The sequence below is a fragment of the Brugia malayi genome (genome assembly GCF_000002995.4).
Source record: "Brugia malayi strain FR3 genome assembly, contig: Bm_v4_Chr2_contig_001, whole genome shotgun sequence".
Lineage (NCBI taxonomy): Eukaryota > Metazoa > Nematoda > Chromadorea > Rhabditida > Onchocercidae > Brugia > Brugia malayi.
Window position 1 is genome coordinate 12442738 of NW_025062476.1, and position 14909 is coordinate 12457646.

The 14909-nt window shown below is 30.8% G+C and overlaps 4 protein-coding genes across 4 annotated transcripts; 2 read left to right on the plus strand and 2 right to left on the minus strand.

Moving 5' to 3' along the window:
• Positions 1-258: 258 nt before the first annotated feature.
• On the plus strand, positions 259-1532 carry Bm5132 (uncharacterized protein; the record flags this gene model as incomplete). Its single annotated transcript, XM_043079345.1, has 5 exons — positions 259-393; positions 685-771; positions 1050-1106; positions 1304-1369; positions 1458-1532. 5 exons carry the CDS (start codon positions 259-261, stop codon positions 1530-1532), a joined length of 420 nt encoding a protein of 139 aa, XP_042935279.1.
• Positions 1533-1946: 414 nt separating this feature from the next.
• Positions 1947-4162, minus strand: Bm18206 (Uncharacterized protein; the record flags this gene model as incomplete). The annotated part of the gene is made up of 8 exons (XM_043079346.1): positions 1947-2072; positions 2281-2395; positions 2518-2563; positions 2646-2775; positions 3161-3295; positions 3470-3535; positions 3663-3799; positions 4054-4162. The coding sequence occupies 8 exons, from the start codon at positions 4160-4162 to the stop codon at positions 1947-1949; spliced, it is 864 nt and encodes a 287-aa protein (XP_042935280.1).
• A 1380-nt stretch (positions 4163-5542) lies between these two features.
• Bm8681 (Uncharacterized protein) lies at positions 5543-8583 on the minus strand (the record flags this gene model as incomplete). The annotated part of the gene is made up of 8 exons (XM_001892561.2): positions 5543-5674; positions 6184-6332; positions 6720-6925; positions 7134-7222; positions 7492-7673; positions 7812-7965; positions 8208-8343; positions 8549-8583. 8 exons carry the CDS (start codon positions 8581-8583, stop codon positions 5543-5545), a joined length of 1083 nt encoding a protein of 360 aa, XP_001892596.1.
• A 5386-nt stretch (positions 8584-13969) lies between these two features.
• Bm3052 (Uncharacterized protein) lies at positions 13970-14588 on the plus strand (the record flags this gene model as incomplete). Its single annotated transcript, XM_043079347.1, has 2 exons — positions 13970-14031; positions 14462-14588. 2 exons carry the CDS (start codon positions 13970-13972, stop codon positions 14586-14588), a joined length of 189 nt encoding a protein of 62 aa, XP_042935281.1.
• Positions 14589-14909: the final 321 nt, after the last annotated feature.

The window sequence follows — 14909 nt, forward strand, 5'->3', positions numbered from 1 at the left end:
ATAAATTTATAGATAGATAATCAAAGTTCTACTTGCATTGACAAAGGATCATCATATCATTATACCTTAATATGCACAGTGCAGAATTTTTGAAATATTCCTCTCTACTGTTTTGACTTTATTTTACATATTATAGCCCGTAGCCAGGATTAGTAATTAGCAAATTATTTTTCCTTCCTGCACATGATATCTGCAAATATTTTGTAAATTAATTTCTATTCTTTTTAGGTGAAGTGTGTATTTTTCCAGTTCGTAATTATGGAAATTCTAGATCTACGACATACAATAATTACAAATGCTGAAGTATTCCGTTTGCTACAGGATAGACGAAAACAGCAAAATGAACTTCCAAAAGATCAACGACCAAAGACTATTGGAACAGTTATATATGAGGTATGTTTCATTTTACTTATCCAATAGGATTCTTTTGTTGAGTTATTTGTAATTATATCTATCCGTTATACTTCTTTGTACTTCATTATTAGTATATGAAGCTTTCTTCGTGCTACAAATAAGCTAAATTGATGTCCTGAACAACTATGTTAGAAAATTGTTATGATTGGATGGTCTGTCCTTATCACTGATTTCTATCGAAATATTTTGACCTATTTTTCTTTTTTCAGTAAATAATGAATTGTGAACATTTCAATAAATTAATTATAAAGATTAAAGTTGTCATTGCAGACATGCAAATATTTACAAGAAACACCAGCTGTTACGCAAAAAAATGCAGATATTGAACAATTTATTCGTGCAGTAACTCCATTCAAGGTGTGTCTTACTTATTTACATGAAAAGTAGTATTTCATTGTTTATCTCTAGTCCATTAAATCTCTAGTCCATTAATCGTGTCCATTAATTCAACTGTTACTTTTTTAGCCTCTCAGATATCCTATTCTAGTGTATACATCAAAAGTATACAAGTTGCAAGGAAATGTTTTAGATTCATTAGTATTCTCTTGCCAAAACTTTTTTGCATGCATCAATTCAGTACGAAAATTTATTGTTGAAAATTTATTCTGTTTTTGACTTTGATAATTTCTTTACAGCTGACGGGGGTAGAGATCTTACAGCTCATAAATTTGCGGCCTATAACAGCTATAGAGGTGAAAATTTTTTACAATTTTTTTTTTCAAAATTAAGTTTGTTTAAATAAGTTTTTTGGAATAAATGAAATAATTTGATAATTTCTAGTATGAACCTCAATCCAGAAAAATAGTTAGAGAAAACTAGCTTTGATTATTACTGGTTGTCTATTTTTATTCTTCCGGTGTTATTTTGATTGTAACATTGAATATCTCAGATCCAACTAATAGTGGAAGAATGTGAAGAACGATTAAACGAAGAACAAATCGATTCTTTAATAGCTGTAAGTTTCATACTTGCACTATTAGTTTTTAATTAGTTGAATGAGAAAAATAGTGGAACACACATATATGTAAAAAAATATTTTTTAGATAATTCAAGAAAATTTGCCGGAACCATTATCTGATGTTTCTAAAGTGAATGCTACTAATGAAAAGGAAAGTTGATAACAAAATTGTAAAATTTCAAATTAAATGAATGAGATTTAAATGGAAATCTGAAGAGAAGAAAAAAAAATATTTGTACATGTGTTCACATAACGGGTATGAGTGGGTGAATTGGAGATCATACTTTATTATGTCAAATAAAGGATCAAATTTTATTCAAAGAAGATTGCTGTCTTGTTGCCTTCTCTCTACAATTACAGATAATTTACTCAGTGATTTACCTCTCCGTTGTTATCATACTAAATAAAACTTACGATTTTGTAACTTATTTATATTTGCCACTTGATCATATGATATGAATGTTTTAACAATAATTTCTAGCTTTTATTTGTTATAACTTATGTAAATATATGCATGGATAAATTTCTGATCTTAACAAATACATTCTAATTGTCACTGTTAACTTTTAGCTCTTCACATAATTTCACAAGCATCTTTTGGTCGTGGCCTCCCAACACGATTTCGAGTCAAACAAATTTTTGATTGCTGCGACGATATAATTGCAGCTAAAACATCGTTGAATAAATCTTCAATTCCTTCCTGAAATGATTTAAATATTAGTTTAATTTCTGCAAAATTAGTCAGAATAGAAAGTGTCATTTCTTTTTTTCAGTTTGATTTTTTGAAAAAAAAAAAAATGAAAGAATTTCTGTTTTTATCTATTTGCTTAAACTTTGATTTCAAACAGTTTAAATTCCCAGTATGAAGAGAAATACAGTTTAAAAAAAAAGATTGGATTTTTTTATACGTAGGTTTTAGTGGACACTTCACAGTAATATGAGGCTTTCAGTTCCGTAGCTAAACTTTGGCCGATTTTTGTTGTAATTAAGCTTTGAAATGTTCGCGGATCTTTGTTATCCGTTCTAAAATGGGCAATATTTTTCTTTTTTTTTTTTTTTTTTTTTTTTTGATGTAACAAATCTGTTTGTAATTCCAATGAAAATAAGATGAAAAAAAAAAAAAAAAAAAAAAAGCAAATAATTACTTTTTAAATTGATTTCTTGGTTTATACGGTGATTTCGTCGTTGTGTCTGGAGCAAAATGGAAGATGAATTGGAAATTTCTGATTAAATTTGCTCAACAAAAATTTTTTAAGTGTTGGAAGGAACTTACCAACTTCAATATCACCAAGCTGTTTTCGAAATAGCAATTGACGGACATCACGTGGTAGCCGTGCTTCGATACCTGTTGCGCAAATAATGAACGGTGTATTACGATAGAGACATCTAACAGTAGGAACCCACTGAATGCATGAAAAAAGTTTGAAATCTGTTAAACGTGTAAATATAATTTTTGAGAGAAATGTAATTCTGATATGTTCCATTCTTTCTGAAGTTTATTCATCAATTTGACAATTAATGCTATCCTAAAATGCTATGATGCTATCAAATTATCAATTAATGCTATCCTAAAATGCTATGATGCTATCAAATTATCAATTAATGCTATCCTAAAATGCTATGATGCTATCAAATTATCAATTAATGCTATCCTAAAATGCTATGATGCTATCAAATTATTAATTAATGCTATCCTAAAATGCTATGATGCTATCAAATTATCAATTAATGCTATCCTAAAATGTTTTAAATTTGTTTGCAAAATTATAATGAATGTAAATTAATTACCATTTGATGGATGCTTTCAAATTGTCGCAAGCTACTGATATGATAAAAAATAATGATAGCATCCAGATGACTACATCGGATCATCAATGGAATTCGTTTAAAATCATCAATCCGTCCTGCACACATCAATTCAAGCTAGAATTACAACATAATGCATTTCAGAATTTAACCATCATATTCATTTATTATTTTATTTTTTAAAGTCTAAACTTATTTTTTTAAATTCTTAATTTGATTTAAAAAAAAAAAAAATTTTTTTTTGAATTTTAAGGTTTCAATGGATTATTTCAGGTGTTACACCTATTTTACCTGAAATCCCTGAACAGTGATAACATTTGAATCGAGTACATCAATTCGTTCAGATATATCGCCTTTCTAGAATTCTAATCTTTAATTATTATCAAAAAAAAAAAAAGCAAAACACTAAATTTTAAAATTTGAAAAAACAAAAACTCGTTGAAGATTAATGAATTATTTTTTATTATATTAATTAATCACAAACCAATGCTTTTTCAGCTTTAAACTGATTGTTCCGATTTGACATTAATTGAACATAAGCTCGACGAACATTATTTTTCTCTGAACCAGGTTCACCAACCAATGCAACACGAAAATATGTCAAACTGCTTGATTTACCTGCTTAAAGTTTTTCCTTTTTTTTCTAAATTTTTTAGAACTAAAATTTTTGAATAAATTTTGCATTTGATGCAAAGAAAATCTATAAAATAAATTCAACTAGGAGAAATTGAACTTAGCTCACAAATGAAGATTAAAAGTTGGTTAAATTTGTTGTTAACTTTAAATAATCTAAATCAAATATAAATTAATAATAATCGATGTGTTTAAATTTTGTATATATGAAACTATGAGCATTTAATAATTTGAAATATTACTTTTAAAATCTATTTCTGGTGAAAATTTCTCAAAAGATCGTTCTTCTTCTGATGCAACTTTAATTTTTGGCTTTGATAATGAACGATCAGATGATACGACGACATTCATTGTATCAAATATCTGATAGCGGTTATCACTATCACTATTATTATCACCACTACCACCACCACCACCACCACCACTAGCAGTAACCTAATAAAATGAAAATGAAATGAATGACAATGAAAGTTCAAAAATTCAAATTTCACTTTCATTTTTATTTTATTTTATGAAATAGTGAGAATGAATTGAAATGTCATTTAATTCATATTTGATTTGATCCATAATAAATATGATGAATAATATATATTGAATGTCAACAATTTATTATTTGTATACATGAAAATTTCTTGTCAAATGTGTCGGTAAAATGATAGAAATTGTTTGCAAAACATTTAGGTATTAATCTCATTTTAAAATAAACAATATTAAGTGAGAATTTATGATATATTAAGAATATGCATATGCTTAATAAAATATTTATGTGACTAAAGCATGCAAAGCATTGATGATATGAATTATTAAATAAAAAATGTATATATTGAAGAATATTTTTGTAGTAAGAGAGATCATCTTATGATATATAATCAATTTTTTTGTTGAGATGATCAGTCTTTCGTGTTTACATTTTTTCTTTTTCTTTTTTTACTATTCTATGAATGAACTTTGGAAAAATTCACTCAACAAATACATTTTGCTATTGTAAACAGAATTCACGTCTTCATATGATAAGAAGCATATTTAGCTTTCTTTATTATTAGCAAATGAAGAATATTTCCTCATCTATAATGCAATCAATATCTTACCTGAGCCAAACTTTTTTTTTTATTAATTGAGATCACAGCAGCATTTGAGTGAATGTTGTTGATAGTGAAGGATTGATAAAATAAAATGTCTATATTGCATCATTCGAATTTGTTTTTTTTTTTTTTTTTTTAAACGTTTATTTTTCAACAAAAATAATTTATGAGTTCGCTAACAGTAATTTATAATAAGCTGAGATTTGCAGTAATTATTTCACTTTTTCATGGTTAATTACAAAATATTAAATAAATTTACAAATGTAGAGGAAGAACTCAATGTATATAAAGCAAGAACATTGCATTCAATAAAAAAAAAAAAATGATAATAAGTATTAAACGAAAGGTCATGTAAAGGAGAGGATTAGCATGGATAGATGAACAGAACAGTGAAGCAATATCAAATAGAGCAAATACAGCATTGAAATGATCTCACATAAAAGTATGATTTTTATAACAATTTTAAAGCAAAAAACTTGAAAAAATTTTTTTCAAAGAAGATTTGAAAAGATAACATAACATCACATATCCAAAACCACAAAAATAAACCGTATATAAAAACCACTTCTCCATACTCTCGAACAAAATATTCAAGAAAAAGCAATTAATGTCATATTTAAACGAATGAGAAAAAAAAAAAGGTGTGACACTACTGCTTGGCATATTCTTGCCCTGATTTTATTTGCTGCAAAAGTTCAGCTACCCTATGTAAACTGATTGCTGGGCACCACTTTCCTCTCGGAACACTTCCCTGCAGCTGCACATGCAAAGTATCCAGTATCTATAAGAAGTTCATTTTTTTTTCTAAAAATTCAATTCCTCCATTATCTTTTGAAACTAAATTCTCAAAACATTTCTTAGCGCGAATTATCATCGATTTACATAATCAGTGCTTTCATAAAAAGTAATTTCTCTAGCTAATAAATGAAATAGCTAAATTCTTGATTTCACAATTTTTACCTTCGTAAGCTCCTTGAAAATATTTTAGCCAATAAAGAAAAAGAAATGATTAAATTCATATCAAGAAAAAAGTGTAAAATTCAATAGATTTATTAATCATTAGTAGTTAATCACAGATTTATTGTGAAAAACGGAAAATGTTTTTCCCCATACTGTACAAAATATTCTTCGGGAACATTTGTGTACAGATATAATTAAAAGTTCATCGACATTAAACGAGTCTCAGTATTCTATGAATAAATTTTATTGTTCTCAATATCTGAAACGAACATAATTTTTTTTCAAAATGAACGAATGAATGAAATTTTGAAAGAAGAAAAAGCAACTTACTCGGACTACATCTTCTTCATTCGTTTTGTTATTACACTGTCGCAAAGCGTCCGTAATCGTGTCCAGCGTTGTACTGGGTAAAAATGGTAACTCACATATCACTTTAGCTAGACATTCCAACGGAACTAACGAAATTTCGCAGCAACTCACTACAAAATTAGCAGTTAAAAAACTAGTTACAACAGTTTTAACAAAAATAAAAATTTGAAAATATTTTCATGACATATCAAATAGCATGTGGCATCATTGGTTACAGGATCTTATAAAAAATTTTCTGATACTTGTTGGATCACCTTTCGGTTGTGTTTGTAGATCCGCATATAAAGTACTACAAACCAGAGGCATCATGCACACTCTGTTCTACCTATCCTAACCAATATACCGAAATTCCGGTGCTTATTCCGTAAATGCTCTTTCTGACAGATCTAGGGCTTTCATATATTAAGAAAACAACAAATAAAACGAGTAATCACATATAGATATAATTCTCTCTCTTCCGTACTCCGAAAACAATGTAAAAGAACTTCAGATAGCACCTGCAAGACGCAGAAGTACTTCTCCAAGGTTTTTCGTATACTCTGAAGGTAATGTAACCAGTCCTCCAAAATCTATGTATATACAAAGAAATTGAAATGTTGATATTATCACTTTCTTCCAATCATCTGAATTTTCTTCAGAGTTATGATAATATTCGCATGTGTAAATTGCAGATTCTCGCAATGTTCTACACAGTAATGTTGCTCTGAAAATTATTCGCAAGCTATGCCTTGAAATAGAGGCATAAAAACTTTAAGTTAGTAACTAGATATTGAGTCAACTATGACTCTTAATTATAAATGAATCTAAGGTTACTCTAAGGTTTGAAACTTAACTCGAAAATGTAGTAAGAGTCTACGGAATTACTATGAAAAAAAATGTCAGCAAGAGTAAGCAATCAATGAAAAGCTTACCTGTCATCCGGTAAAATGTTGTCGTATTCACCGCATCGCGCAAAATGACAGTGAAGTCGTCCATGAACGAATGCTTCTTTAATAGATGTCTGCAAGCGAGTTACAGATTTATGTATTAATTGCCCTTATGAACCCTGCGTTGGGTACTTTACCTATCGATAAAATACCTTTACTTTGTCCTGAAATATACTGCATTAAAACGTGAACCGAGGCTTTTTTTCTCCAAAGAATATTACTTCCTACCAGGCAGCAACAAAAATCGTTTGAGGTAACCTATGACTAAATAACTTATTGTATTAACAGGATTTATACATCGAAAATTTCAACAATTGCAGAAACAGACATGAAAATCAGCTACCTGTTTATGGAAGACTTCTCGCAACCGTATAGAAGACATAGCAGATAACAATAACAAAAAATCCGGATCGCTTTCAAACCAATTACTACCAATAAGGGAAACTAATTCATCTGACAGCTCAAATAATACTGGTAAATACTGACCAGGAAATGCTTCCTTTGATGTACTGGGTGTAGCTTGTGCTGCAAAAATATAAAGATTAACGTGACGGTATCAATAAACAGTGGTAATAAAACTTTCCAAACTTGATCAAAGAAAGTCCGGGAAAAATTCCCACTGTAAAAACAATTTTCACTGTAAAGATCACTGAAAATATATACCAATTGCTGGAGTCTGTAACAAGCGCCTGATAACTATACGAAAATTAATTGACCAGTTCTTTTGTATCAATTTCTTGCCAATAAATACTCCAGCCTTTCCTTCAATAAGAGATAATAGTTCAGCGCTAACTCGCAATAAATCGAGCGAAGGTAACTGAAAATTAAATGCCAACAATTCATTCGAATATAAACCTAGAAAAAGTTAATCTCAAGAAAAAAGAATTGCAGAGAACAAAACCACTGTACCCATCATTTAAAGATAAATAAAATGTCATATTCCCAACAGCAGAGTTGTCACTGGACTAATGATAATATTAAAATGTGCACAACTGAAAGCACTTCTACCCATTTAAGATCTATGAGCAATTCTATTTTCTCAAACTGATAATAGCTCACCTCATTTTCCTTTTTCAGACATATGCTGGTGACATCCATAATTTCATCAATTTGACTCATGTCTAATTCCTTAACAAGGCTTAACAGTTCCTTGTATGCAAAAAGATGAATAGCCAATTGATCCCCACTCCAAGTTCTAAAAAAATTTCATCAAAATTTCATTGTGATTTATCCTGAAGCATCTTCTTTGTTTACTTATCACTATAGTTCAACAAATAGATAAAATTAATTTTAGCGAAATACAAATGTACAAATCTTCAGTATCGTTTCCTGGTGGTAATGATTGGCTAAGAAGTCATCGTTAAATCTCTTATAAGCACATATCTGATTATAAAACATACTTCTGACTAACAATTAAATTATACACCGAAGACATTTTGACCAGAATTATTAAGTAATTCAACCGGTAAAATCTGAAAGAAAGTATACATATAACAATAATCATAAACAAACTTCACACATACACATGAGTTACATGTATAAAATCTGACAATGAATAGAAGCAAAAAATTAAACGCACAAAGGGAAACACATGCAACATACGATACAAAGAGCATAGTTTGCATGCTTAAGACTGCCCAACCTTTCCCCGTCTTTTGCCCATTTCCTTCCCGGCCTCCCCACCCAGCCCCCTAAAACCACAATCCTCCACTTTTTACCCAAATAAACCAAACCAAAATCTTTGTAGCATTTGTGCACCTATTTCCAAATGGACGCGCTATGAAAATTTGATAGTCCCACAGGGGTTAGTTAAAAATGCGAAAAAAGGGACCGAGAAATTGACAAGTTTTATGATAAATAAATGTTGCGTTATAGAAAATAATCCAATGTCAGGAATTTTTCCTGATATTGAATTGTTGCTAAATTAAATTTGTAATCAAGAAATGACAAATAACTGGGACTTATACATTTTTAATGCAACTTAGTGAAAAAAATTTTTTTTCTTCTCTACAAAAACAAAAAAAAAAATTATTTAACTGAATGAAATCATTGCTGTCAAGTTGTGTTAGCATATTGTAACAGGCAATTTGTTAATTTGAACATTGATTTTGCTACATTTTGTATTATTGATTTTTTAATTGACAGAACTGATACGATATAAATTAAGCAGTTGTTAAGATAATGAAAAGTTTTGATCAGTTGTGATATACAATAAATTGTTATTATGGAAGAGTAATTAATTATAAAGCTATAGAATGAGTGAATGAGAAGTTTGATCACATATCAAATTAAACGAGTCAGTGGTAAATGTTCCATTTGGAATTATTTGGCATGATTACTAAACAATAAGTATTACAAGCTATTTTTGATCATAGCGACGAATGATTGTAAAAAATGCTTTTGTAGGTAATTAACATTTGCTAACGGATGAAGAAAATTTTCGGATCTTCCGGATCCCGAATTCTCCATTCCTTGAAAAATAATCTTTGTATTCATTTTATTTTTTGAAGTAGTTTTTATAATTTTTACATTAACATAGAATAATAAAATTTCTCTCATAACTTTGAAAATTATAGAATCAGTATTGAAAAGAATAATACAGTAATCGCTATCATTAATCAACATGAAAATGTGCAAAATTCATTCTCTTAACAGAAACAGAAATGAGTGATTTCAAGGGAGTAAAATGATGAAATATCTAGGAAAAGAAAATTATAGATGGATGAGATTCAGAAGTTTTGGAATTTTAGTAGAAATGAGTAATGTTAAAGAAAGTAAGTACGATGCCTGATACTGTAAATTTTAACTTTTCAAAGTAAATATATTACAAAATGCTTGAAATAATTTGAGATATCGATAGAGATATTCATGCTTGCTCTCTAAAGGAATAAGTTAAATTTCATTAAAATATATTAAGTCAGTGAAGGAATGATCAGAATATCAATTCTTGCTACGTATACGATACTCGTTACAGTGACATACTGTATTTCCATTGCGGATGTAGGAGAATTTCTGAAACAGCATAAACTGAAACGAAAACTGAAAGAGTAGATGGACCACAAATTGAAATCGAAGAAAGTACTAATTTTTGAACATTAGAAAACGGTTGAAGTTCAACGATGTAATACATTATGCTTATTTTTTTCTTTTTGACAAAAGTGCATTTATGAGTGAAGTTTGATTTGCAATTTAATTAAAACGCTTATCTTTTATAATCCACAAAAATAGCTTAATGAATTATTTTACGTATTAATTCGGGAAATAGCTTAATGAAATATTTTACGTATTAACTTAAAAAAATTTTACGTAAACTTCAACACAACGAAATAATAAATTCTTGATTCCATTTTCTAAACGTTAATAGCTTTAAGCTAGAATTTGATTAATTTAACCAGATTTAAGAAATTAACAAAATCTAAGCTGTACAGATTTCAGTTTGATTATTTCGGTTACAACCACCCGTACAAAAAACATAATAACAGACCTTTACTCTAACTTGTATACAATGTTTTACAGATTCAAAACAAATAAGGAGTGTTGTAGACACGGTTTTTTCTTTGGAGAGATAAAAGAATTTTACAATACTTTTTCATTTTCACTTCAAGGAACTGAACGATTATTGTTAAAAAAAATCGTTAAACATATGTTTGATAAGGTTAAGGGATTGATTTAAACAGTCCTTGTATCTCGTCTTTGTGGCTCTTCTGTTGCACTAGCAGCCGATGATAAGTTGTTCACTGCATAGGACAATCTTAGAAAAGCAATAATCTCTACATTCTTACCTGTTCATTTCCATATTTTGAGATAAACTACCTGAGTGAAACTTCGTTTTAAGTTTGAAATAAGTTGTTAATATTGAATGATGGTTGATTACATCATCAAAGCTTATGCCTAATGGTTTTTTTCTGCAATGTGACATAAAAATTGGTTATTTGGTGCTGTTTTATTAAAAATTTCGCTCCATGCATATATTCAAAGTTTCATTTTACATTTTTCTATTCGTGAAGCATTTAACCATAAAATTGAAAAGTGGAATTCGTATTGCTCTTGCCTTAATAGTTATATCTTAGATAATTTATCCAAAATAAGTACTTTCCTGCAACTCACATTTGTAATGCTATGATGCAAAAAAAAGGTAGTGAAATTAAGTGGTGTGACAATTGAATTTCACATGAAATCTAAGTGAAATTATCATGCATAAAGAATCTCTTTCCATAAAATGTCTTTTACCATTGAAGATATATTGAACGATAACATTCAATTAAGAATTAAACAAATGAATGACAGAAAAGGTATTTCAAATTTTAGATTTATTATTAATTGCAAAAATCATTGCAAAAGAATTTTTGGTTACAGCTGACTTAAAATTGACTTAATCTACACGCATTACCTAACATTTTAATGTTAGACATTAGATGATTGATAAATAAAACTAGGAAAAAATAACTAAACATATATTGCTTACTGATACAAGTTTATTTGGAAAGTTGAATGTCACAAGTTAACGGTAAAGATGATCATCTGATCAAAATCTACGACTACATATTTACAACCAGTATTTAAGATCAAGCAGATAAGCTGATAGATAAAAGCAAAAAATAGAAAACAATATATGTTTAGAATTCAAAAAAGACAAAAGTATAGATTAGCAACGATGTGAAATCTATTGATTGCTGTTCTAACATTCATACTTTATTTTAAAAGGAATATAATGAAAAAAAAAAAAATATATATATATACTAATTCATTGCACTACTCGAAGAAACACAGAGAATAGTTATTCTGAGTATAATTTTTACTGCTGTAAACGATATAAATGACAGGAAAACCATTCATATTGAATTTCAGTTTTACTTACCCTTACGAACGAAGATTTGAAAAGAGTCTACCAGATTTATCACAAATGTGTACATGGTTCAGAAGACAAATGAGAAATGGACAAATCCTATCTCAAAATACACAGCACTGGGAAGTCTCATTGACTGTGCTGACAGAACGTTGTTCTTAATACGTTCTCCTTTCTCCACGAGATAAATCTTACGTACATACGTTCATAAAGATGTCTCCCGTCTCTCTTATTAACGTATGTCAGAATCTCTGTAACCTTTCTTTTGAGATTGCAGTAGTTACTGGCGAGTTCACTGCATACTATCTTAGGCGATAATTTCCCACCCGGCGTCGCTCTGATCCAAGTGACATGTCCTCAATATTGATGACCTTACCTGCCCGAGAATAGTGACATTAGTCACGTAGTCACTGCAGAGAATATTTGGAATGTTGCGGAGACGACGCTAATTAAACCATTCAAGGAATTTCAGACCCATATAAAAGAGTAGGCAACATAATGGCTCTCCCACCCACCACTTTTTCGTATTTTGCTTCGTGTAATTTTCCGTACTCTTTTAATGAGTTTTTTGAATACTCTGTACGTCTTTGCTTATCTGTTATCCATCTCTTTATCATTCGATTGTCCACCTCTTTATCAATCTATCCTCTATCTCTCTGTCACTCTGTTATCTGTCCTGTCGGAATTGATGTTTCGAAATAATCGAACCGTTAGATTCCATTTTGATTCGACTGTGTTCATGTGAAGATCAGAGCTTATGTCGTTTTCAAGTTAACTTTCAGTCGGAAAATCCGGCAGTCTCTGCAACTTGCAAAGAGTATACCTAGACAAAGCGATTTAAGGTTTATGTGTAGGCTTTTAATCGCACGAGGCTATCGCTTATTCTCAGTCCCTTTATCGAGATCTGTCATAGACTTTTACAAAATATCATGTTTGAGGTACTCCTATTAACGGTGAAACCAAATTGACTTTCAGGTAATTCTATAGTAACGGTATTATTTTGTTTGGAAATACTCTTCCGATAATTTCCCAGCAATGGAGAACAAAGTTATTCTTCGATAGAGCACTTTGACTTTTGTTCTTTCTCCCTTATGCAAAGCTGATGACTGCATCTTGCTCTTTGGTCCGACAGTTTCTCCGTAGCAGGAAGAGACGAACTGCTGAACCTTTCATTCTACTGCTGGCATTAAAGAGAGACTAATAGTGTTCGACATCGATTGGTTCAGAACGAACGTTATCTGTGAGAGGCATTTAATCCATCTGCACCGGGTAGGGAACTTTGAGCGTAGTGCAGCGCAGTGCATAAATTGCTGTCAGAGCTCCGTAGAATTTCTTATAGTAATTGGAGTGTTCGTGTAATTGAATCTATCCTGCTGGATTGCTCATCACTTGTTCTAGATGTCTCGAGTAATGGAATTTACTGTATGCAACATTGCTTTCCTACATGGGCAGCAAGATGTCTCAGTGAGATATCCAATGACAGTGCATAAATTGCTGTCAGAGCTCCGTTTATCGCTACCTTTTATACGGTTGGTAGTTGCAGCTAATGGACATTTTCTGATGCGTTTTTTTCTAGTTTTTGCTAATTCCTTGTCATTAAAATAAATTGAAAGTGGCACAATAGTAACTCCAGCAGTCTTGATCTGATCGATTAATTTATCTTTTTTTTATGCAGAAGCAAGTCCCCTTACCGGCTTATATTTTCTTTTCTTTTTTGTTTATAGCTTTGTTTTCTGCATTGTAAAATGAATCCAAAGTTTCCCGCTCGTCTGCGCTTGCTTCAAAGGAAACAAGTTATCCCATAGCAAAAGTTGGAACTAAACTTGTTGTTGGCTATTTACTTGATGAAATACGCAACAATTGTGTACCAACCACACCTGCTGCATTTAAACCAGTGGTCGATTATGTTGTCATTAGGATTCTTCGTTTTGAGTTCGAAAAATTTAATGAAACGGATTGTGAACTGTCAGCTTCCATGAAATCAGTGAGAGAAGTAAAGAAAGAAAGGCATACATTTGTTTTTAAAAGTGTATTCATGTCAAAATCTGCATGTTGAATTACGTTGGTGTTTGGACAACCTGTACGTCGTTCTGCTCTAATTGTTCGCGAACTGTCATGACTATTGCACTTATGAACTAATTTATACACTCTGTTGGTTGGGCGATCTGAAAACCGAAAGGTAGCACTCAGTAATTTATTTCATGACATCGGTTCCAAATTTAAAATTTGCTGACAGGATTCCAATTCCGATCATCTCCTTATGCCACCTACGCTTAAGAAGCAACAAACTTTACTCTTCAGAATATATGCACCAATCTGCTACGTCGCCTCACCCAAATGTTCTTACAGATGACAAAAACATAATTATTGATGACTCGGAATAGGGAAGGATTGAAAGGCTGGAAAGTACTAAATAGGGATGCTGGTTCTGTGCAAGGTAACTTTCCAGCAGAAGGACAGCTTGAAGACAACCTGAGTACATCCTCATTGTCATCTCATGTTCGAGTCATACAAATAAGAGAACCAGCCATTCATTGGATATCTCACTGAGACATCTTGCTGCCCATGTAGGAAAGCAATGTTGCATACAGTAAATTCCATTACTCGAGACATCTAGAACAAGTGATGAGCAATCCAGCAGGATAGATTCAATTACACGAACACTCCAATTACTATAAGAAATTCTACGGAGCTCTGACAGCAATTTATGCACTGTGCTGCACTACGCTCAAAGTTCCCTACCCGGTGCAGATGGATTAAATGCCTCTCACAGATAACGTTCGTTCTGAACCGATCGATGTCGAACACTATTAGTCTCTCTTTAATGCCAGCAGTAGAATGAAAGGTTCAGCAGTTCGTCTCTTCCTGCTACGGAGAAACTGTCGGACCAAAGAGCAAGATGCAGTCATCAGCTT